The sequence below is a fragment of the Podarcis erhardii genome (assembly GCF_964252035.2).
Source record: "Podarcis erhardii genome assembly, chromosome: 8".
Lineage (NCBI taxonomy): Eukaryota > Metazoa > Chordata > Lepidosauria > Squamata > Lacertidae > Podarcis > Podarcis erhardii.
The window spans coordinates 76,440,260-76,463,368 of record NC_138499.1 but is presented as its reverse complement, the minus strand read 5'-3'; the positions used below and the strand labels follow the sequence as shown (position 1 = coordinate 76,463,368).

The window sequence follows — 23,109 nt, the reverse complement described above, 5'->3', positions numbered from 1 at the left end:
GGGAAAAGTTGTCTGCAACCTTTGATGATAAGCTGCTGCAAATAGACAACTCCCAGTTTGCTTTCTCAATGGCTTAATTAAGTATAAGGCAGATTTAAACACATCACTTCTAAAATCAAGAACCTGCCCAAGGAAACCAAGGTTTGCATTCCCACATTATTATTATTATTATTATTAAGGTAAAGGTAAAGTGACCCCTAACCATTAGGTCCAGCTGTGGCCGACTGGGGTTGTGGCACTCATCTTGCTTTATTGGCTGAGGGAGCCGGCATACAGCTTCCGGGTCATGTGGCCAGCATGACTAAGCCGCTTCTGGCGAACCAGAGCAGCACATGGAAATGCTATTTACCTTCCCGCTGAAGTGGTACCTATTTATCTACTTGCATTTTGACGTGCTTTCGAACTGCTAGGTTGGCAGGAGCAGGGACTGAGCAATGGGAGCTCACCCCGTCGCAGGGATTCGAACCGCTGACCTTCTTGATCGGCAAGTCCTATGCTCTGTGGTTAAGAGGAAGGTGCAAATAAGCATACTGTACATTGGATTGTTGCCTCTAAGTCAAAGAAAAAGGGAAGGGAGGATGGGGGGGGGGAGATATAATTTTGTGTTTGTCATCTGGGAATGGCTGTTTCTGTTGACTTTGCCTCACCTTCCAGCCCTGAGATCTTTCACAGAAGAACTCTGAGGAGACTTTAAGTTGAGGCATAAAAATGGAGGGTGTTTCTGTGTCCTAATGCTATCAGTCTTGGAGCTACTTTTGGATGCAAAGTCACTTTATGTTTTACTTGTGTTTTTTTTTATAAAATATTTATTAGGGTTTTTTATAAAAGAAATACAAAGATAATAAACAGCATTGCTCTGTTTTAACAAAATTTCATAACTTCTTTGGACTTCCTCACGTCTCCCACTCCCACTTACATCATTAATAAATTTTTTCAAGCAAATTATCATCTTATTTGCAAATTTATAACCACTCAATTCAATATAGTGTAACAATTCTCCAACAAATTTTTGTTTCTCTTAATCTCATTTATCGTCAATTTCCGATCCAATTTAGTGATGGCCAATTATTTATAACCAAGCATCCTTATTAACATTCCTCTAAATCACAATATTTTTGTAGATAAATCTTAAATTTCTTCCAATCTTCTTCAATCCTTTCTTCTCCCAGGTCTCGAATTCTGCCAGTCATCTCCGCCAGTTGCATATAGTCCATCAGCTGCATCTGCCATTCTTCCAGTGTGGGTAGATCTTGAGTTTTCCAGTTCTTAGCGATGAGTATCCTTGCTGCCGTTGTTGCATACATAAAGAATGTTCTATCCTTCTTTAACACCTTCTGGCCGACAATACCCAGAAGGAAGGCCTCTGGTTTCTTAGTGAAGGTATACTTAAATACCTTTTTCAGCTCATTATATATCATTTCCCAGAAGACCTTCACTTTAGGGCAGGTCCACCAGAGGTGAAAGAATGTTCCTTCATTTTCTTTACATTTCCAACATTTATTATCAGACAAATGGTATATTTTGGCAAGTTTAACTGGGGTCATGTACCATCTGTATATCATTTTCATTACATTTTCCTTTAAAGCATTACATGCAGTAAAGTTCAGCCCAGTGGTCCACAACCTTTCCCAGTCCTCAAACATAATGTTATGCCCAATATCCTGTGCCCATTTTATCATAGCCGATTTAACCATTTCGTCTTGTGTATTCCATTTCAACAGCAAGTTATACATTCTTGAAAGTACCTTAGCCTTAGGTTCTAACAGCTCTGTTTCCAACTTCGATTTCTCCACCTGGAACCCTAACTTTTTGTCATTTTTAAACACTTCTTTAATCTGAGCGTAATGTAACCAGTCTCGCACTTTATCCTTCATTTTCTCCAAACTCTGCAATTTCCAATTATTTCCATCTTTTTCTAATATTTCCCAATATTTTGGCCAGTCGGCTTCCATATTGGGTCTTTTTCGGGCCTTAGCTTCCAGAGGTGAAAGCCACCTTGGAGTTTTATTTTCCAATAAGTCTTTGTATTTTGTCCAGACATTAAATACTGCTTTCCTGACAATATGGTTCTTAAAGGCCTTATTGATCTTAACTTTGTCATACCATAAGTATGCATGCCAACCAAAAGCATTGTTAAAACCTTCCAAATCCAGCACGTCAGTGTCTTCGAGAAGTAGCCAGTCTTTTAGCCAGCAGAAGGCTGCGGCTTCATAGTACAACCTTAAGTCTGGCAGGGCAAAGCCCCCTCTTTCTTTCGCATCAGTTAATATCTTAAACTTAATTCTGGGCTTTTTGCCCTGCCAGACAAATTTGGAAATATCTCTCTGCCACTTCCGGAAGCACTCCGTTTTGTCCACAATTTGCAACGTTTGGAACAAAAATAGCATCTTTGGCAATACATTCATCTTAATAGCTGCAATTCGGCCTAACAAAGAAAGCTTCAATTTTGTCCAACTGTCCAAGTCTCTCTTGATTTCAGACCAGCATTTTTCATAATTATCCTTAAATAGACTCAGATTTTTTGCTGTTATATTTACCCCTAGGTACTTTACCTTTTTGACCAATGATAATTCTGTTTCTCTCTGAAACCGTTCTGACTCTGTATCTGTCAAATTTTTTCCCAACACCTTTGTTTTCTGTTTATTTAGCTTAAATCCCGCCACCCGACCAAAATCATGAATCAATTGTAATACTCTTTTCGTACTAGATTCTGGCTCCTGCAATGTCAAAACTAGGTCATCTGCAAAGGCTTTAAGTTTATATTGTTTCGCTCCGACCTGAATCCCTTGCACCAACCGGTCCCCTCTAATCAAATTCAAGAGCACCTCCAAAACTGAGATAAATAACAGAGGAGAGATCGGGCAGCCTTGTCGTGTTCCTTTTTCAATTCTAAACTCTTCTGTTACCACATTGTTAACTATCAATTTTGCCTTTTGTTCTGAATATATCACATCAATCCCATTTTCAAAACCCCGCCCCACTCCCATTTCTTTTAAATTTCCCTTCATGAATTTCCAGGAGATGTTGTCAAAGGCCTTCTCCGCGTCTATAAAGATTAACACTGCTTTAGTGTTTATATCTGTTTGCAAAAGTTCCAAAATGTCAATAATGTTCCTTGTATTAGCAAACATGTGTCTACCTGGGAGAAAGCCAGCCTGATCTTTATGTATTACTTCATTTAAAACTCTTTTGAGTCTGCCTGCCAAAACATCAGCAAATATTTTATAATCCACATTTAAAAGGGAGATGGGGCGATAGTTCTTGAGTTGTGTCTTTTCAGTTTCTGATTTGGGTATCAATGTGATAAAAGCTTCCTTCCACGATTCCGGCGCCTTCTTTCCCTCCATAATTTCATTGCTAACCTCCAACAATGGTTGAATCAAATAGTCACTTAATATCTTATAGTACTTGGAGGTCAAGCCATCTGGCCCTGGAGATTTGCCCAATTTCATGTTCTGAATGGCACGTTCGATCTCTTGTCGTGTTATTTTGCTGTTCAGGAGTAATCTGTTTTCTTGTGACAGTTTTTTAAGTCCATTTTTTTCCAAAAATTGTACAATCTCAGCCTCATTTTGCGGCCCTTGAGTATATAGTTTTTTAAAATATTTCTGGAAACACTTTCTAATCTCCACAGGGTTCTGAATATTTCTTCCTTCAATTTCCAAATTTGTTACTATATTCAACTTTTGTCTCTTCTTCAACTGCCAGGCCAGCAGTTTCCCGCATTTATTTGCCGATTCAAACGTTTTTTGTTTCATTGATTTAATCTTCCATTCTATTTCCTGGTTTATCAGTTTAGAATATTGTGCCTGATGAAGTTTAATTTCTCTCAAAATCAGCTGTGATTTCGGATTTATTCTTAACTTCTTCTCTAATTCTTTAATTTTCTCCAAAATCTTTTCTTTCTTTTCATTTTGTGTTCTTTTCTTTATAGCATTCTGTTGTATCAAGAACCCTCTCATCACGGCTTTGCTTGCGTCCCAAATTATTCTCTTTTCCACCGAAGTGTTCAAATTTATCTCAAAATAGTCCTTTAAAACTTTTTGGGCCTTCTTAATGATCTCCTGATCTCTGAACAAGTTGTCATTCATCTTCCATCTAAAGGAGCCAGTTGGTAATAGTGTCATATCCATTTTCAAAGCGTTATGGTCGGAGCAGGTCTTTGGGCAGATTTCCACTTTCCTGACCTTAGGTGCCAGACCTCTAGTAATCCATATTTGGTCGATTCTTGTCCAAGTCAGCTGGGCTTCAGAGAAGAATGTTCCTTCTTTTCCCAGGGGGTTCTTGGTTCTCCATATATCAATCCAGTCCATATTGTCTGTCATTTCGAAAAAAGTCTTTGGTAGTCTGCCATCTTTAGTAACTTTTTGGCTTTGTGACTTATCCATGTTAGTTGATACAATCCCATTCATATCTCCCATCATAATGATGTTATCGTAGTCCAGATATTCCAGCATGCTCTCATGCAACTTCTTATAAAATTCCGATTTCCCATCATTTGGTGCATAAATTCCTGATAACAATTTTTTTTCTCCTTGATGTTGTATTTCAATTGCCAAAATTCTGCCCACTTTATGTTTTATTTGGCACATTTGTGAAGTTTATAGGTTCTTTAATTTTTATGCTTATATGTGTGTCTGTGACATTGTAGTGATATACTTTTTATTACGTAATCATGTTTGTACTAGAGAATTTAGAGTTTTTATGTGAACTGCTTTGAGCACAGATGTACATGTGGAAAATGTGGTTTATAAATAAATTGCTGATGCCTAACAAAGGTGGCACACGGTCAGAGAGAGGAAAACAATAACAAATAGAAGAAGCAACATGTAGAATAGATATAAGCGGACAAACATCAAAAACTGGAAGCTGTGGTCATCAAGGTGAGAAATGAACACAGCATTAAATAAAGTCTTCATAGCAGAATCAAAAATGACAGATTTTGGAGATGCTTAAAAGCTGAAATACACAAGACTTTGCTGTAGCCACAAAAAAAGAAGTTCAGAAGAGAATGGAGAATCAAATGCAACCCCAAAGGTTACGCATGTGGGCAGAAGGACAGACGCTGGAAGATTTCAAGGCAAAGTAAAATAAGATAGAAAGGCTAGATTGCCAGAAGGGCAGACAAAGAACTTCATTTTAAAGCTGTTAACTTTTTAAAGAGGAAACCAAGGCAAAACAGCAACAGGACATCATAGCAGACCATTAAACAGAGAATCTAGAACCAAAAGTTGTAAATTATCCACAAAAATGTGATATTGTGTTCATCCTAAGGCAGAACTCAAAGCTGCAGCCTCACTCATCTATAAGCAATTAATTAGTGGGCCTATGGGAGTCAGGTGACTTATGGCAGATTTGTGAGGAGGACCTGAGCTTGCAAATCAATGAACAGAAGTGGGATCAAATTTGGTCCAATGCTCCATTGAAAGCAGCACCCAGCTAGGATTCAGAAGGTTATTCGTGAAGTTTTCCTGAAGTGGCATTGAACACTGCCACAGCTTTCCAAAATTAATAGGGCTGTTTCCTCACTTTGCTGGCCTTAGAGACACCTTCCTTCATATGTGATGGGAATGTGGCCATATTCGTGTGTGTCTTTACTGCATTATCAAGTTTCATAGGTCAAACGTTTGTCTTTAGTTCTGTGGTCTCTGAAAATCGCCTTGAATCCACTGATGGGATAGGAAATGCAAATCCTTGCGCTGATAGAATGGTTACTTAACACTACATTGGCTAAAAGCTCAGGGGTGCCATCTTGGTGGGGAGGAGGGGCAAATACCCCCCAAACAATTTTTTCTGTGGCTTGCAGTGGGCCCCATTGGGCCTTCCCATAGCTGTGGCAGAGTCAGGAGATGCTCTGCAGGTTGGTGCAACCTTGTGCCATGTGCACCAGTCTCCACTGTGTCTCCTGATGCTGCGGGGACCAGCACGGCCTAGCAGAAGGCTTCACCAGCCTGTGCAGCATCAGGAGATGCATTCGATTTTACATGTGCATGCTGGGCTCCTTCAATCTTGGCAGCAACCCAGCGCCTATGGTGTTGCAGATTATTGGTTCCCACTTTCCACGATGGCTCCCATGTTATACAGTGGTACCTCAGGTTACAGACGCTTCAGGTTACAGACCATGCTAACCCAGAAATAGTACCTCGGGTTAAGAACTTTGCTTCAGGAAGAGAACAGAAATCACACGACAAAGGCGCGGCGGCAGTGGGAGGCCCCATTAGCTAAAGTGGTACCTCAGGTTAAGAAAAGTTTCAGGTTAAGAACAGACCTCCAGAACGAATTAAGTTCTTAATGCACTCTACGTGGGACTACCTTTGAAGGTGACCCGGAAACTGCAATTAATCCAGAATGTGGCAGTTAGACTGGTGACTGGGAGTGGCCGCTGGGACCACATAACACCGGTCCTGAGAGATCTGCATTGGCTCCCAGTACATTTCCGAGCACAATTCAAAGTGTTGGTGCTGACCTTTAAAGCCCTAAATGGCCTTGGTTCTGTATACCTGAAGGAGTGTCTCCACCCCCATCGTTCAGCCCAGACACTGAGATCCAGCGCCGAGGGCCTTCTGGCAGTTCCCTCATTGCGAGAAGTGAGGTTACAGGGAACCAGAAAGAGGGCCTTCTCGTTGTGGTGCCCGCCCTGTGGAATGCCCTCTCTTCAGATGTGAAGGAAATAAGCAGCTATCTTCTCTTTAAAAGACATCTGAAGGCAGCCCTGTTTAGGGAAGTTTTTAATATTTAATGCTGTATTGTTTGTAACACTCGATTGGGAGCCGCCCAGAGTGGCTGGGGAAACTCAGCCAGATGGGCGGGGTATAAATAAATTATTATTATTATTATTATTATTATTATTATTATTATTATTATTTATATTAACCTGAGGTACCACTGTATATAATACAGTATGTACTTTTCTTATAAATCGTGAAAGCAGAAATGAGTTGCATTTCCACGAAAGTGACAACAGGATCAGGGATGGCCAATCAAGGGAGCATCACAATAGTCCCAAATCAGAGAACAGCTCTCCCTTTAACTCTCCTCTGCTGCTGCCATTCTCTCTTCCACTGAAAGTGAAGGCCTTGAAGTGGAGAGAAGAAACAAACACAATGAGGAAGCAGATAAAGAGAGACTGACAAGCAACGTCTTTCCAAGTTTACTTCGCTGAAGGTCACCGTTAACAATTGAAGCAATTACAGCCTTCTGACGGCCTACAGACCAGCTTATGAATCTTGATTGAAAATTAAGGGAGGCGTTTATTTTCCAGAAGTGTGGCTTCACTGATACCCACAGAGTTTCATGCGTCATTGTGCATTGTCTTTTGTTGGAACTATTTTCTACACTCCTCAATTATTTCTGAACAGTCATGCAGGGGAAAGTGGATAGGGACTATAATAGCATAAGAGCTTAAGAGGAGCTTTCTGGATTGAGCCAATGGCCCATATCTAGTCCAGCATCCTGTTCTTGCAGTAGCCAATCAGATACCTGTGGACATTCTGCCCACCTGTGATTGTCAGCAACTGGTATTCAAAAGAATACTGTCATTAACAGTGGAGGTGCAGCATGGCCGTGTAGCTAGTAGCTGTTGATAGACATATCCTCCATGAATTTGTCTAATCCTCTTTTAAAATCATCCATTTTGGTGGCCATCACTGCCTCCTGTGGAAGCAAGTTTTATAGCAGAGACATCACCTTGCAAAGCAGAGGCATCACCTTGCCAACAAAAGTCCATATAGTTAAAGCCATGGTTTTCCCAGTAGTGATGTATGGAAGTGGGAGCTGGACCATAAAGAAGGCTGATCGCCGAAGAATTGATGCTTTTGAATTATGGTGCTGGAGGAGACTCTTGAGACTCCCATGGACTGCAAGAAGATCAAACCTCTCCATTCTGAAGGAAATCAGCCCTGAGTGCTCACTGGAAGGACAGATCCTGAAGCTGAGACTCCAATACTTTGGCCACCTCATGAGAAGAGAAGACTCCCTGGAAAAGACCCTGATATTGAGAAAGATGGAGGGCACAAGGCGAAGGGGACGACCGAGGATGAGATGGTTGGAAAGTGTTTTTGAAGCTACCAGCATGAATTTGACTAAACTGTGGGAGACAGTGGAAGACAGGAGTGCCTGGCGTGCTCTGGTCCATGGGGTCACGAAGAGTCGGACACGACTTAACGACTAAACATCAACAACATGTGCTTTGCGGAAAAAGTACTGTCTTTCATCTATCCTGAACCTTCCAACGTCCAGCTTCATCAAATGTACATATGGTATTTTTCCATCTATAAGACGCCCCCATGTATAAGATGCCCCCTATTTTGGGGACTCGGATTTAAGAAAATGGAGGGAGATGGTCCCCGTGTATAAGACACCCCCGAATTGTGGACATTATTTTAAAGGGGAAAAACCTAGTCTTATACACGGAAAAATACTGTAAATTCAAATGGAATGAGAGATGGAGAAAAAAACCTGTCTCTACTTTCTCCATGCCAGACATGGTCTTATAAACTTCTATCATGTCACCTCTGACTCACCTTTTCTCTCAACTACAAAAGTCTCAAATGCTCGTACTTTTCTTCAAGTACAAGCCTTGGTCATTCTGGTTGCCCTTTTCTGAACCTACTTCAACCCTATAATCTCCTTTTTGAGATGGTGTGATTAGAATGGCACACAGTATTCCAAATATGGTTGTACCATAGATTTGTGTATAGGCAGTAGAGTATTGGCTGTTTTATTATCTTTCTTTTTAAAAATAATTTTTTAATTTGATTTTACATTTAGTGTTTACATTCAGACATAAATCAGCACCACAAAAATATAGGATTACTCGTATCCTTGAACTTCCCTCCACCCCTCCATGGGTTCCATTGTTAATCTCTTTCCACTGCATTTTATATTGTCCTTGATTATTTTAAAAAAATACTCTGTTGTTTCCATGTTATTACAGTCCTGCAAATGCTTTTAATTGTTTATAGTGTTCTCCAAGGTAAATTATATTTTTTCCCCATTCCTTATTAAAGTTTTTTTTTTATCTTCCTGGTTTCTGATCCTTCCAGTCATTTTTGCCAATTTGGCATAATCCATCAATTTGAGCAGCCACTCTTCTCTGTTAGGGATTTTATTATCCTTCCATCTCTTGGCTAAAAACATCCACACAGCTGTCGTCATACAAGCTGCTGTTTTATTTTCAGTTCCTTCCTGAATAATTCCACAGCATGGAATTTGCCTTTTTCACAGCTGCTGTACACTGGATCAACATCTTCATTGAGCTATCTGCTATGACTCCAAGGTCTCATTCCTGGTCAGTCACTGCCTGTTCAGACCCCATGGCATGTATGTGAAATTCAGATTTCCCCCCTTACACACATCACTTTACACTGGCTTAGACTGAATTGCGTTTGTCATTCTTCCACCTATTCAGTCAGTTTGGAAAGGTCCTTTTGGAATTTTTCGCAGTCACTTTTTACTTCAATGACTCTGAAAAAGTTCAGCTTTGGCAGAAAATTTGGCCACTCCACTGCTCAGCCCTAACTCTACAATAATAAAAGCCCTCAATTAATGACTTCACTGCAGCCTTCCCCAACTGACACACTCCATAAGTTTTGGACTACAACTCCCATCAGCCCAACCCAGAACAGCCATGCTGGGGTTGATGGGAGTTGTGGTTCAAAACATTTGAACAGCAGCAAGGGAGGACTTCTTTACTGGAAGGAATTCATCAACCTCCAAGTTAGGACAATATATAAATACTATTAACATTTAAACAATGAAAGTAAAAAAGAACTGGCAACTGTGTTATCCTTCAATCAATTTCTTTAAAACCAATGCTTAAAAAACAAAATGCTTTCAATGCTATAGGTGTTTTCTTCCATGAACATTGCCCTCAGTGTTCAAATAACTTGAATACATTGGAATATCAAAATACTCAGAGCTTGCTTGGCAGACTTTCTTAACAGATAGACACAGTCTATATTCTTGAAAGTCATTTAGAAGGTTCAATAACATAGCAGCATCCACATTCTTCTCAGTGTAGCCTGGTATCCAAAAGATGAATTGGAAAGCCCAAGTATCTCCTAAAAAGCTATGGAATGCTGCAAACTGGACATAAACTCAGCCTCACACTCTGCAGGCAAGCCAGTAATGTTCCATGCCACAATGAAATTGTATCTTTACAGAGACTATGAAAAAGAAAGACTGCAATGTGAGATGAACAGAGGGTATCCTCAAGGCAGAACAGGGACTGGCAAACTACCCTTCTACAGATGAAGTCAGAGAAGACAATTAGAGCTGGAAAAAACACACACACTACAACAGCCATATTTTCTGAATTTGACTGGATTTAAGCGGCAGTTATTCTCAACAAATTTAGTTTATTTTGATTTGGTTGATTGAAAAATATATATATTTTTTTTAGCTCATTGCTTCCTGTACAAGGTTAAGAAATGCAAATAAATGTAACAGTATGACGGCTGGTTCACACGGTAACAGTATAATGACTGCAATAACACTTTGTGAAGAAGTCATCATGTAGAGTTATAAGTCTTCAAACCAACCCAGGAGCAACACTTTACAATGAAGTCAGGTCACACATTCAACAACAAACTATCACATATAGCAGCTTTCCCCAGCCTAGTGCCTTTCAGATGCTTTGAACTAAAATTCCCACCTGTCCCAACTAACCCATCTGACCCACGCTGGCCAGATCTGATGGGAGTTGTAGTCCCTAACATCTGGAGGGCACCAGGTTGGGGAAGACTGGTGCAGAGAACTGAAATGTTGTATATGCATAGGTGAGCTATGGGGCAGATTCAACTAAACTCTTGCACTAGTGGAAGCCAGAGCAATGAGCCCTGCTAACACAACCGGGGCTAACCATCTCACCTCCCCACACCGGCTCTAGAAGGTCAGGAGAACCCCCAGAACAGCACATGGGGATAGGAGAGGGGAGATCATTCCATCTGGTAAGCAGAAATCAGCAACACTGAGTTCCACTCCTTGAATTTACAAGAATTTTCCCCTGTCTTTCTCTTTCTACAATTTTCCAGTCACGTAAGGTAAAACTTTCTGTGGCGACTGGCCATGTCGGCTGTTTATGTTCTCAAGTGAAATTTAGTATGAACTAGCAAAGCAACCATGTGTTAGGCAGGAAAGAGTTTGTATCCTACAAGAATACCATTGAGATGTTGCTCATCTTTGTGTGTCCTAGATACAAAGGCAAACTAGGCACTCTCACCCATTCTGTGGGACCTAGATCCCTATCTGTAAGACTAGCTGTCCAGCACCAGAAGAAGAATGATACACTTAGAGAACCTAATGGGTTGGGATCTAAACCTGGTCCCTGTACTTGATGACCCCGGCAGTTAAGAATCAAGCATACTTCTAATGGCATAATACTGTCCATTCATCTGTCCAATGAGGCTGAATGTTGGAAGATTTAGGACAGTACTTCTTCATGTAGCGCATAGTCAAACTACGGGACTCATTCCCTCAGGAGACAGTGATGGTCACCAACTTGGATGGCTTTGAATGAGGATTAGCTAAATTCATGGAGGAGAGGGCTATCTCAGTGGCTAATAGCCATGATGTAGCCATGCTAGGCCTCCACAGTTGGAGTCAGCAACGCTTCCCACTACCAATTGCTGGAAACCACAGGAAGGGTGAGTGCTTTTGTGCTCATGTTCTTCTTCGTGGTTTCCCACAGGCATCTGGTTGGCCACTGTGAGAACAGGATACTAGACTAGATCTAGGGCCTGATCCAACAGGCTATTCTTAAGTTCTTGCATTCATAGCTCCACAACAGGTTATGTTTATGGGCATGGCTTTAAGAAAAGTGGGGTAGAATGTTGCAAATTGGAGGAAGCACACAATATATTAATTGACCATGGTGAGATAGAAGAAGGAAGGAAGGAAGGAAGGAGGAGTTTGGATTTGATATCCTACTTTATCACTACCCTAAGGAGTCTCAAAGTGGCAAACAATCTCCTTTTTCCTTCTTCCCCCACAACAAACACTCTGTGAGGTGAGTGAGGTTGAGAGACTTCAGAGAAGTGTCACTAGCCCAAGGTCCGAGAAGTGTCACTAGCCCAAGGTCACCCAGCACATGGATGCAGATGGAGGAGCAGGGAATCAAACCCGGTTCACCAGATTACAAGTTCACCGCTCTTAACCACTACACCACACTGGTTACAATGTGTTACACCACACACTGTGTTACACAACACACTGTGTTACACCATTGTGTTACACAATGTGTTACACCTCACTGGTTACAAGCAAACTTTGGTCAACTAAGTGTTAAAGTCCATCAGTGCTACCTGCTAAAACAAAGGTGGGTGGAAAATGGGCTCTTCTACAGTGCCTGCAGGAACAAGTATCTCAAGCACCACAATATATCACTTCATACTATGTAATACTGCACAACAATTAGACAAAGTGGAAAGCCAGAGGCAGCAATAAGGCTCTGTGCCATGCTCCACTAACTCCTCATAAAATGAACACTTCAAAGTGCACAGAAAACACTTTTTAAAAATTGTGCAAGGTTGCTTTAATCTGGGACATGCACTCCACATTGCCTGGAAATAAAGCAGGTGCATTAAAAGGGGAAAAGGAAAAGGAACAGAAGAGTGAAGGTTGTTGAAATATTCTTTCTGTTTACTAGCATTTAGCTGCTAAGCAAACCATGTAGTATAATTCCTAATGTAGTCTGCAAAATGCCAAGATCACTCAAAGCTCTCTATCACTCATCAGTCACAGCAATGGTTAATGAACAGCATTACAATGGAGAGGATCAATGCCATTGGATACAAAATACTCAAGTTTAATTTCCAGTCATCTCCCATTACAAGGTATGCTTTCTCAATAACGCCCCCCCCCAATATAGAATATCTTCTAGAAATTGTAGTAGCACCAAGTGAAGATATTCGATGTATTTATTTATTCAATTTATATCCTATATGTGTTGTACCTTTTACATTCATGTGAAGGTGTAACTCCCAAATTTTCTGCGCTCAAAGAGCATTCAAAATATATTTGTGTTGCTGACTTGTTGAAATCCTGGCTGTTAGCATTGGTGGACCCCGAGGCAGAACAGCAATTCCCCATAGCGCCCCCCCCCCAAGCCAAGGTACACTGTGCCTAAGGCTGAAAATTTCAAAGCTACCTCTCTCTGAGGATAAAGAAATAAATGAAAATATATTAAATAACTAAAAATAATCTGTTCTTTTATTACCTCAAAAACCAGCTGTCTGACTGAGGCAGTAGTATGTCCGATAGTGGGGCTGGCCCTCTCTGTTAAGAACTTGTGAAAAACAGCTGAAATTTTGTTCAAATGTTGCCTGATCTAAACAACAAAGGGAATTTCATATGAATATATTAAACTCTTGCAGGGGTGGGGGTGGCAAATGATCCATTCGTTTGCATTTACTTCTAGTAATTGTTATTCTGACTATACCAAGTGGCCTTTAAAGTCTGACGTAAAACCAGATCAAAGCCCCTCTGAAGACTTCCTGTTCCAGATATAACAAGTGAAGGCAACATTATGACTAGAGGGAACATTCCCTTTAAATAGTTGCTCAAGGTAATGGTTTGTCTGTGAGAGTGTTTTGCTGTCGATGTATATTTAACATCCAACAGAAGCAGTTCCATCTATGGGGTAAAGCAGTGGCTTCCAACCTCCTCATGGCTGAAGAACCCTTGTGGTCTGTTGTGATAGCCTGTGAAATCCTAACCCCCTCTCTTCACCATTAACCCAACACAAAAAGAAAAGAGAGAGTAAACAATGGTGATAAGTGGTATATTGAAAATTCAAAAGGCAAATTGGTACTAATTCATGATACATCTATTCAAGATGGCTGAACAATTGAAAATTAGAAAGTTTCAAAGATGTTATTCAGTGAGTTTATCCTCAAGAGTTCAGTGAAGAACTCTGGTATAAAGACTGGATGACCTCAAACCAGAGAAAGTTGGTCAGACTGAAATCCCATCAATTTTAATGAAGTATAAGTACAACTACTTTTCTTTGAACTGAGGTCACAACACAATTTAAATATTGTATCCTAAGCAACTCATATGGCTTTCCTCCTAATTTAATAGGTGTCAATTCCTGTTTGCGCATGAAACATTTTTAATTAACTTGAAGAAGATGAAAAGTCTTCCATGTGAATATCCAGATTTTCACAAAGCTTCTTCCAATTCAAAGGAAAATCATGTTATGCCTGGTCATCCTACTATGTACTTATTTATTTAGAAAACTTATATGCCACACTTTGTCAAAAGACCACAGGGTGATTTACAGCATAGAACACAAACATCAATATGTAACATATCATAATTTCTTTCCAGGCAAGTAAATTTCCTCAAAATTAAGATTCGGCTCAAGCAAAACCACACAATATACAGAGATGCCACTAGATGTCACCTGTAGCAAATTGGGAGAGTTCCACTCAGATAAATCATCTGTAAGAATTTCAAGGAGGGGAAGGTAAAATAATGTTTCAGTAACATCAAGAGCGACATGTATCAGCAGCATTTATTGGTCGGAGGATCGGCACACTTTGCTGCAAATCTGAACTATTCTATCAAACCAGAACACAATCAAAGAGAGGGAACATGACACATGTTTAATGTTATAGTGCAAGCTTTTTAAACCTGGTGCTCTCCAAATGTTTCAGACAACCCTCAACAACTCCAGCCATAATGGTCAAGGGTAAGGGACTGCAAAGGCCATAGTCCAAAGCATATGGAAGGCACCTGGTTGAGGAAGGCGGTTCCAGTGGCTAGACATCACTACAGGATTGGGCTGTGGAGTTTTGAAGGTATGAAGATCATGAGAGTCTTAATCTCAGGGTTGTGGGTTCAAGCCCCACACTGGGCAAAGGATTAATGCATTTCAGGGAGTTGGTGACTCCCCTGGTCCCTTCCAACTCTACAATTCTGTTATTTCTAATTTCTATGAATTAAGGTTTTTAAGGTGTAGCCTTAAGAACGAGCAATTGACCCTGAGGATTGTTACAGCACTGTCTTAATAACCACAACAACAACAACAACAACAACAACAACAACAGCAACAACAGCAACAACAACAATAAATTATTATTATTATTATTATTATTATTATTATTATTATTACCCCGCCCATCTGGCTGAGTTTCCCCAGCCACTCTGGGCGGCTCCTGATCGAGTGTTACAAACAATACAGCATTAAACAGGGCTGCCTTCAGATGTCTTGAAAAATAGGATAGCTGCTTATTTCCTTGACAACTGATGGGAGGGCGTTCCACAGGGAGGGCGCCACTGCCAAGAAGGCACTCTGTCTGGTTCCCTGTAACCTCACTTCTCACAATGAGGGAACCACCAGAAGGCCCTCAGCGCTGGATCTCAGTGTCTGGGCTGAATGATGGGGGTGAAGACGCTCCTTCAGGTATACAGGACAGAGGCTGTTTAGGGCTTTAAAGGTCAGCACCAACACTTTGAATTGTGCTCGGAAATGTACTGGGAACCAATGCAGATATCTCAGGAATGGTGTTATGTGGTCCCAGCGGCCACTCCCAGTCACCAGCCTAGCTGCCGCATTCTGGATTAATTTCAGTTTCCGGGTCACCTTCAAAGGTAGCCCCACGTAAACCCATTCCAAGGTAAACCCATTCCAAACCCAATCCAAAGGGAAACAATCAAACAGCATTCCATGGGGCAATAAAATTAAGGATACAAAATGTATTGCTGAACTCTCATGAGTATCTGCTTCAGAAATGTCCTAATAAAACAACCATGGCACACAAAGTGGATTACGAGAAATGTTCATTAATTGTTTGTTGGATTAGTGTCATCCTTCAATAGCTCTCTCGTCAGAAGCCAAGTGGCTTGCAGCCAGCACTGTAATCAGATACAGAGCACAGCTTGATACTGATATGACACAGAGCTCATGGAATTTGCATCTCATAGCTAATGAGAGCCATTAGGATGGATAAAACATATCAAATGAGGCACCAGAGTCATCTTTTTCATAAACTTTCAGCCTTGAACATACAAAGTAGCCTCCCACTGTTTGACTCTCAGTCCACCTAGCTCAGTGGAGTCTACTTATAAGTGACAACAGCGTTTCAAGTCCTAGCTATCCAAAGTCTTCTTCCCACCTTTGCTGTGCAAGATCCTTGTAAGTGGAGGTGTCAGAGATTGCAACTAGAACTTTAAGAGTGCACATCATGTGCTATGCCCTATCCCAATATAACACTGCTTTAAATCAGCCTCCCACCACCAAATACCCTCCAGATATTTTGAACCATAACACCCAACATCCAAAATATCTGGAGGCCACCAATGTTGATAGGAAGCCTGAACAATGTTCTGTCTAGTCCAAAGCACTCCATCTCCACTCTCATCACTGGCTCAACTCTCTAAAGGCCAAAGTTCTTTCCCAGATAACCTTGACAGTCCATAATATGAGTTGAACCTCATATTTTCAACACAGAGGACATTTTTGATGGCCCCTTGCATGGCTAAAAATACATATGGAAGTAGTTCCACAACAAGATAAACAGAGACAAGTGCTACAACATAATATCCCTTCTAATATATAAATGTAAGAACTTGGGGCTTTGTGCCTAAACTATACATGACTGTGAAAAGACTCTGGCCAAGAATTGCCAAAGTTTTACCATAGAGGAAAAAAAAATTCAAAAAAATTACTAAGTGCAAACCAACAGAGTCAGAAGAAAGAGCTGGAAAGCATGCTGATGTACTTATACATGAATTTTGTCAGGTGAAAAGCAGCCGGTATAATAAAACCAGCATGCAGAATGAGAAACTAAAGAAAATTTCCTAGCACTAGTGGTAGATTTTAAAAATAACTCTTTTTAAAATCCCCTTTATCTTAACAAGCACTAGCGTATCTAATGACATGGAAGCTGACATTGTATGCTCTGTTGAACTCATAACTAAAATTTGATGAATTATAATACTGAAATCCAAGAAAGCAAGTATAAAAGGAGGAAAAAGAAAGGAGAGGAAAGCTGAACGAAAGACAATTAGAGTGGAATAGCTAGCATACCTTCAGATAAGTTAATTGCATTTTAACTTATCATCTCTTTGTCTATATCAAAGTGAAAAGTCCAGCAGTCCAAGGGCACCTAACTCTGTAAACTTTACAAAATTGAGGTCACAATTTCCATTTATTCATTAAGGAGCCCTTCATTTTCCTCACAAGCGATTGGTCAATGAACTCTGGGTTGTATCCAACCAAATTTTACTCAGAAAAGATACAGTGAAATTAATTGACCTAAGTTAGTCTCTTTCACTAATTTGAATAGGTGTACCCTGAGCATGGCTCACATTGGATACAACGGGTTGTGTGTGTGTGTGTGTGTGAGTGTGTGTGTGTGTGTACTAACAAAAATCAGAATTAAATTTTTGTATATATTAGGAAAGTTAAGAGACCCAGTTTCCTTGTAAGGCAGGCAGATAAACTCCAGAATCAAGTAGTTTACTCAAAAGCAGAACCCAGCACACAGCACGAAAAATGGCTATAATAACTGGGGGTAAAAATGTTAGTTTGTCAATAGGTAAAGGTAAAGGTACCCCTGCCCGTACGGGCCAGTCGTGTCCGACTCTAGGGTTGTGCGCCCATCTCACTTAAGAGGCCGGGGGCCAGCGCTGTCCGGAGACACTTCCAAATCACGTGGCCAGCGTGACGAAGCTGCTCTGGCAAGCCAGCACCAGCACAGCACACGGAAACACCGTTTACCTTCCCGCTATAAAGCGGTACCTATTTATCTACTTGCACTTAAGGGTGCTTTCAAACTGCTAAGTGGGCAGGAGCTGGGACCGAAAGACAGGAGCTCACCCCGCCGCGGGGATTTGAACCGCCGACCATGCGAACGGCAAGCCCTAGGCACTGAGGTTTTACCCACAGCGCCACCCGCTGTCAATACTATGTTGATACTATGTCAATACTATGTTGCAATTAGCTACTATGAGCAATTTCCCTACGGAAAAATAATATGGAAATTTGGTGGTGTTTTCTGAAGCAAACATATTACAATTCCAAAGAAAGGCAAAGGCAAAAAGACTTCCAAAAACGCCAGTAAAATTGTTCTTTGCATCCTTAAGGCTGTCACTAAAAATAATCTGAAAATGACATTTGATGCAAATTTGGATGTTTCTTCTCATGCAGAACATCTTATTTTAAAATAAGCTAAAAGTGTTTCAGTTACTAGCGACAGATTCATCCCCCTCGGGTAAAATCAAAGGTAAGCTCATCTAATATGAGCAATCTCACTTGCCCCAGGTAAAAATTGCTTGGTTTTCTCCTCCTCCTGCAATGTGCAAAATTGGAGCAGTGCAAACATACTTGCAGTGATGGCAGATTGGCTCCATGGGCACAGGTGCATTGTCCCAGCCTCCCAACCTCATGTCCCATCCTGGCTTGCAGCAAGGAACTGCTGAACATGTAGCTCCCATAGTATCCAGTCAAACCCACTGAACACTCAGGTGCCCTTGAAAATCGTGGATCCTTTCGTTCCTTGATGACCTGTGTATACCCAGAAGCTCAGCTAACATTCAAAACCAGAACACACCTCTCAGGAGCTGATTCAGAATGCAGCCAAGCTTTAAGAGCTGGAGATTTGTGTTCCAGACCAAATAATAATGAATTCTGGCAACATCAATGTCAATAATACTAGCCATACTTCTTGGGAGGGTTTTACACATTCCAAGTGTAATAAGAGAATGACAGGAACTATTGGCTATGTTGTAACTTGACAATAGATAAAAGCGGGGTACTGTTAGACAGCAAATATTTCTGACTTTCAGTGTGTGAAAATGTGTCTTAGAATCTTAAAAATGGGATCCTGTAAAATTTCATGCTGATCCTTCAGCTATGTTGATAAAACCATATATAGAAGATATGTTTTAATTAATATCTATCTATCTATCTATCTATCTATCTATCTATCTATCTATCATCTATCTATCTATCATCTATCATCTATCATCTATCATCTATCTATCTATCATCTATCTATCTATCTATCTATCTATCTATCTATCTATCTACACAAACAAACACCATTAAAAGTTAGAAACATATCTAACAATACTTTCCCACACTGTTAAAGAAAACCAGAAAATAATTTCCAACCTTTTCATAATAAAAGGATTAAGTTACTGCAGCATATATCCATTACAGATTTGCATGCCTTTTGCTAAAAGGGTTTACTGTAATCTTAGCTTGGTTTGTTTACCCTCCAAATTCGCTTATTTGGAGCGTTTGTTTACCCTCAACATTCAATTGTTTTGAGACAGCTACACAATCTTTATTTTTTTAAAAAAGAAAAATCCCTCCCACTTCCCATAGGATCCAGAACAAACAAGCAAACCTACTAGCACACTAAAGACATAATGCTAGGTTTAATCTTTCACCTAAGCCGGAAGAAGCAATGCAATTTTCATTTTAGGGAAAGAAAGTTGATTCAGATTTGGAGACTTAAAACCCTAATCTTAAAACATTTGCATCATTATGCAACTCCATCATAACATCCCTGCAACACTGGCATGATTTCATGGTTTGGGGCTTCAAGCTGATGCCTTGTCTTAAACTCTGTTATTATAAGTTGTGCAGAATGAATCTTTGAATATTGCATATTTGTCTGATTGTTTACAAAAGTCCAAGCTGTTGCACACAACCAACCTACCTTTTTTAACCATTAAGCACATGCTCTCCCATTGAAAAAGGGACTGATGGTGGGGAAAAGTGTGGATTTTGTGGGGAGGCGGAAGCTGCTCTTCTGCAGGACACTTGGGTCATCAGAGACAAGGAATAGTTTTAACTCCCACATCACTAATGCCTCTGGATTCACAAGTTTATGTTCTGTCTCCTCCATATCAGTAAGCAGTGCCATTAACTCATATGGGAGAAAAGTAAAAATTACAGCTAAGACTCCATTACAGTGAAGGAAAACCCTCATATCTATGTCTGGCATTGGGCACATTAAACACAATGTGCCAGTGCTTTGAACATCTTTCTATACATGTGGGATCTTACAATATATATGACCTCTCTCCATTCATCATAATGACAGGCATTCGGCTTCTCGAGAGCTTTCTTTGTATGCTCCTAATGCCAATAATATTGGACGTGGGTGGCGCTGTGGGTTAAACCACAGAGCCTAGGACTTGCCAATCAGAAGGTCGGCAGTTCGAATCCCCGTGACGGGGTGAGCTCCTGTTGCTCGGTCTCTGCTCCTGCCAACCTAGCAGTTCGAAAGCACCTCAAAGTGCAAGTAGATAAATAGGTACCGCTCCGGGGGGAAGGTAAACGGTGTTTCCGTGTGCTGCTCTGGTTCGCCAGAAGCGGCTTAGTCATGCTGGCCACATAACCCGGAAGCTGTACACCGGCTCCCTCGGCCAATAAAGCGAGATGAGCGCCGCAACCCCAGAGTCGGTCACGACTGGACCTAATGGTCGGGGGTCCCTTTACCTTTACCTTTTAATGCCAATAAACCCATCATAAAATGTTTTGCCTAATACTTATAAGTGAACAACTTTACAAATTTTGTGTCACCGCAGTACTCAATGGAAAATCTATTACCATTTAAAAATAAGTATAAAGCGATGCATTATTTAACAGTAAGCAAAATGATGCATTTGGTTTCAGCCCAGGCATATATGCCATATGGAACGGACAAAAATGCCTAGTTCTCCCTTTGTAGGAGTCTATATGAAGAGATGAAGCTGCCTTATAGAATCAAAATTTTGATCCACCTAGCCAAGTACAGTGCAAGTAGATAAATAGCTACTGCTGTGGTGGGAAGTTAAATGGCGTTTCTGTGTGCTCTGGCATCCATCACAGTGTTCTATTGCACCAGAAGCAATTTGGTTATGCTGGCCACATGACCCAGAAAGCTGTCTGTGGACAAATGCCAGCTCCCTCGGCCTGAAAAATGAGATGAGCACCACACCCCATGGTCACCTTTGCCTGGACTTAACCATCCAGGGGTCCTTTAACTTTTACCGTATTTTTCGCTCTATAGGACGCACTTTTTCCCCTTCAAAAATGAAGGGGAAATGTGTGTGCGTCCTATGGAGCGAAGACGCCATAGCCCCGCTACCCTCTCCCGGCTGGAGAGGTGACGCACGGCTATGGAAGGAGCCTCTATAGAGGATAGCAGCCTGCTTCCCAGAGCGCCGGGCGTGCTGAAATCAGAGCGCCTGGCGCTTCGGGAACACACCCGCAGCCTAGGCAGCCCTGCAGGAGTTCCCTGCAGGGCTCCCCACGCTGCGGATAGCAGCCTGCCGCCCGGCACGAGGGACGCCCTGAAGCAGAGCGCCCCTCGCGCCGGGCAGACATCCGCAGCATGGGGAGCCCTGCAGGAGCCATAGCCCCGCGACCCTCTCCCGGCTGGAGAGGTGATGCGCGGCTATGGCAGGATCCTCTTTAGCCGCGCGCCACCTCTCCAGCTGGGAGAGCGCGTGAGGGGCTAAAGAAGCCATAGCCCCGTGACCCTCTCCCAGCTGGAGAGGTGACGGCCGACTATGGCAGCAGCCTCTCCGCTGCTCCCTGACCTGCTCTTTGGGGCTGGTGGTGGGCTTCCCCTCGCCAGCCCCAAACAGCAGGTCGAAAGGAACCTGAAGCCTGGAGAGCGAGAGGGGTCGGTGCACACCGACCCCTCTCGCTCTCCAGGCTTCCAAGGTAGCTGCCTGAACGCACCTTAAATAGCACCTTGTTTTAGAGCGGGGAAACAAGAGGGGGGAAATTCTCCCCCTCTCTGCGCAGCGCCTCCTGCCGCTTCACTGAAGGGGCGCTGGGCAGAGAGGGGGAGAAATTTTTTTCTTGTTCTCCCCCCTCTAAAACAAGGTGCGTCCTATTGTCCGGTGCGTCCTATGGTGCGAAAAATACGGTACCTTTACTCTGACTATGAGTAGTCTAGAAAGGTCCCAAGCAGGTGTCATCCCAATTCCTCCTGAGATCCTTTTAATGTAAGATACCAAAGATTCAGCATGTGCTCTACAAGTAAACTATTATTCCTTTCTCAACTTGATTAGTAGTTTTGATACCAAACATAGCAGCCAACTCCTAGGGGGCTGAAGTCCCTCCGGCCTCCTTCAATAAAATATTTGAGAAGGGGCCAGCCCTCCCAAAGATAATGGGCCTTGACATTCAAAAGTTGTTCATGTGCCACATTTTGTGATCGGTTATACGGGGCGGGCCTTACCTGGGCCCTCCAATATTTCATTCAAGTTGGCACCCCTGCTAACAAAGTTGTATCACTCCAAAGAAAACTCTGGTGGCGAGAGTCAGTAGGATTGTAGCCAGCCAGAGGCACTGAGAAACAACAGATAAGTAAAAGCATCTTTGGGGCAATGCCAAGGTTTTCCAAAGTACCATCAACCAATCAACAGCCCCCTCCCCAAAAATAGCCCAATGAAGAGTGATCCTGTTGAGATTTAGCTAGAAAATGAAAACAAAAAACCGTGGGTGGGTGGGTGAGTTGGAATACAGAAGAGCATGTCTGGCAGGCTGATGCCCCAAATTTTGTTCCAGCTCCCGTTGGTCACTAATATGAAGCAGGTAAGTTGCAACAAGTCTCTGAGTTTCAATAACCCTTTTTATTGTTAGCATATATGTGGGACATTTCAAGGGACATTAATTTTTACCCAACTTTACTTTCTTGAAGAAATTGCAATTATATTTGAGCTACCATGCTTCAATAATAAAAATATGTAAGCTCCAACACTTCTCATTTTTAATAAGGGATCAAAGAAGTTTTCCATAGTACAGCTTTATGAAGACTACAAATTTCCCACCTCATGGTTTCCCCACCTCCACCCCATACTATTTTTAGTTAACTGAAGATCTATGAATATACTAGCATACCTTACTACATTGTTTGCGCTGTCTGGGTCTTGCGCTGTAACTGTGCCCACCACAGTCCCAATCTCGGCGTTTTCATAAACATCCATGACATAGGAAGGCAAAGTGAACAATGGAGGCTCATCCACGTCCCCAACAATGATCTTCAACATAGTTACATCTTTAAAAGGTCCTAAGTGTGAGAAGCGGAAATCGAGGTGGGTATTTGCTCCTTCTATATTAAGAGTATAGGATTTCTTTTTTTCATAGTTCAGTGG

General features: G+C 41.6%; 1 protein-coding gene across 6 annotated transcripts in view; it reads right to left on the bottom strand.

Moving 5' to 3' along the window:
• Positions 1–23,109, bottom strand: part of CDH18 (cadherin 18) — a 634,566-nt gene that overhangs the window by 32,069 nt on the left and 579,388 nt on the right. For all 6 annotated transcript variants that reach the window (XM_081873024.1, XM_081873021.1, XM_081873022.1 and 3 more), the window contains one exon: positions 22,856–23,109. In XM_081873024.1, coding sequence (XP_081729150.1) covers positions 22,856–23,109 — 254 coding nt within the window. The remainder of the gene's footprint in view (positions 1–22,855) is intronic.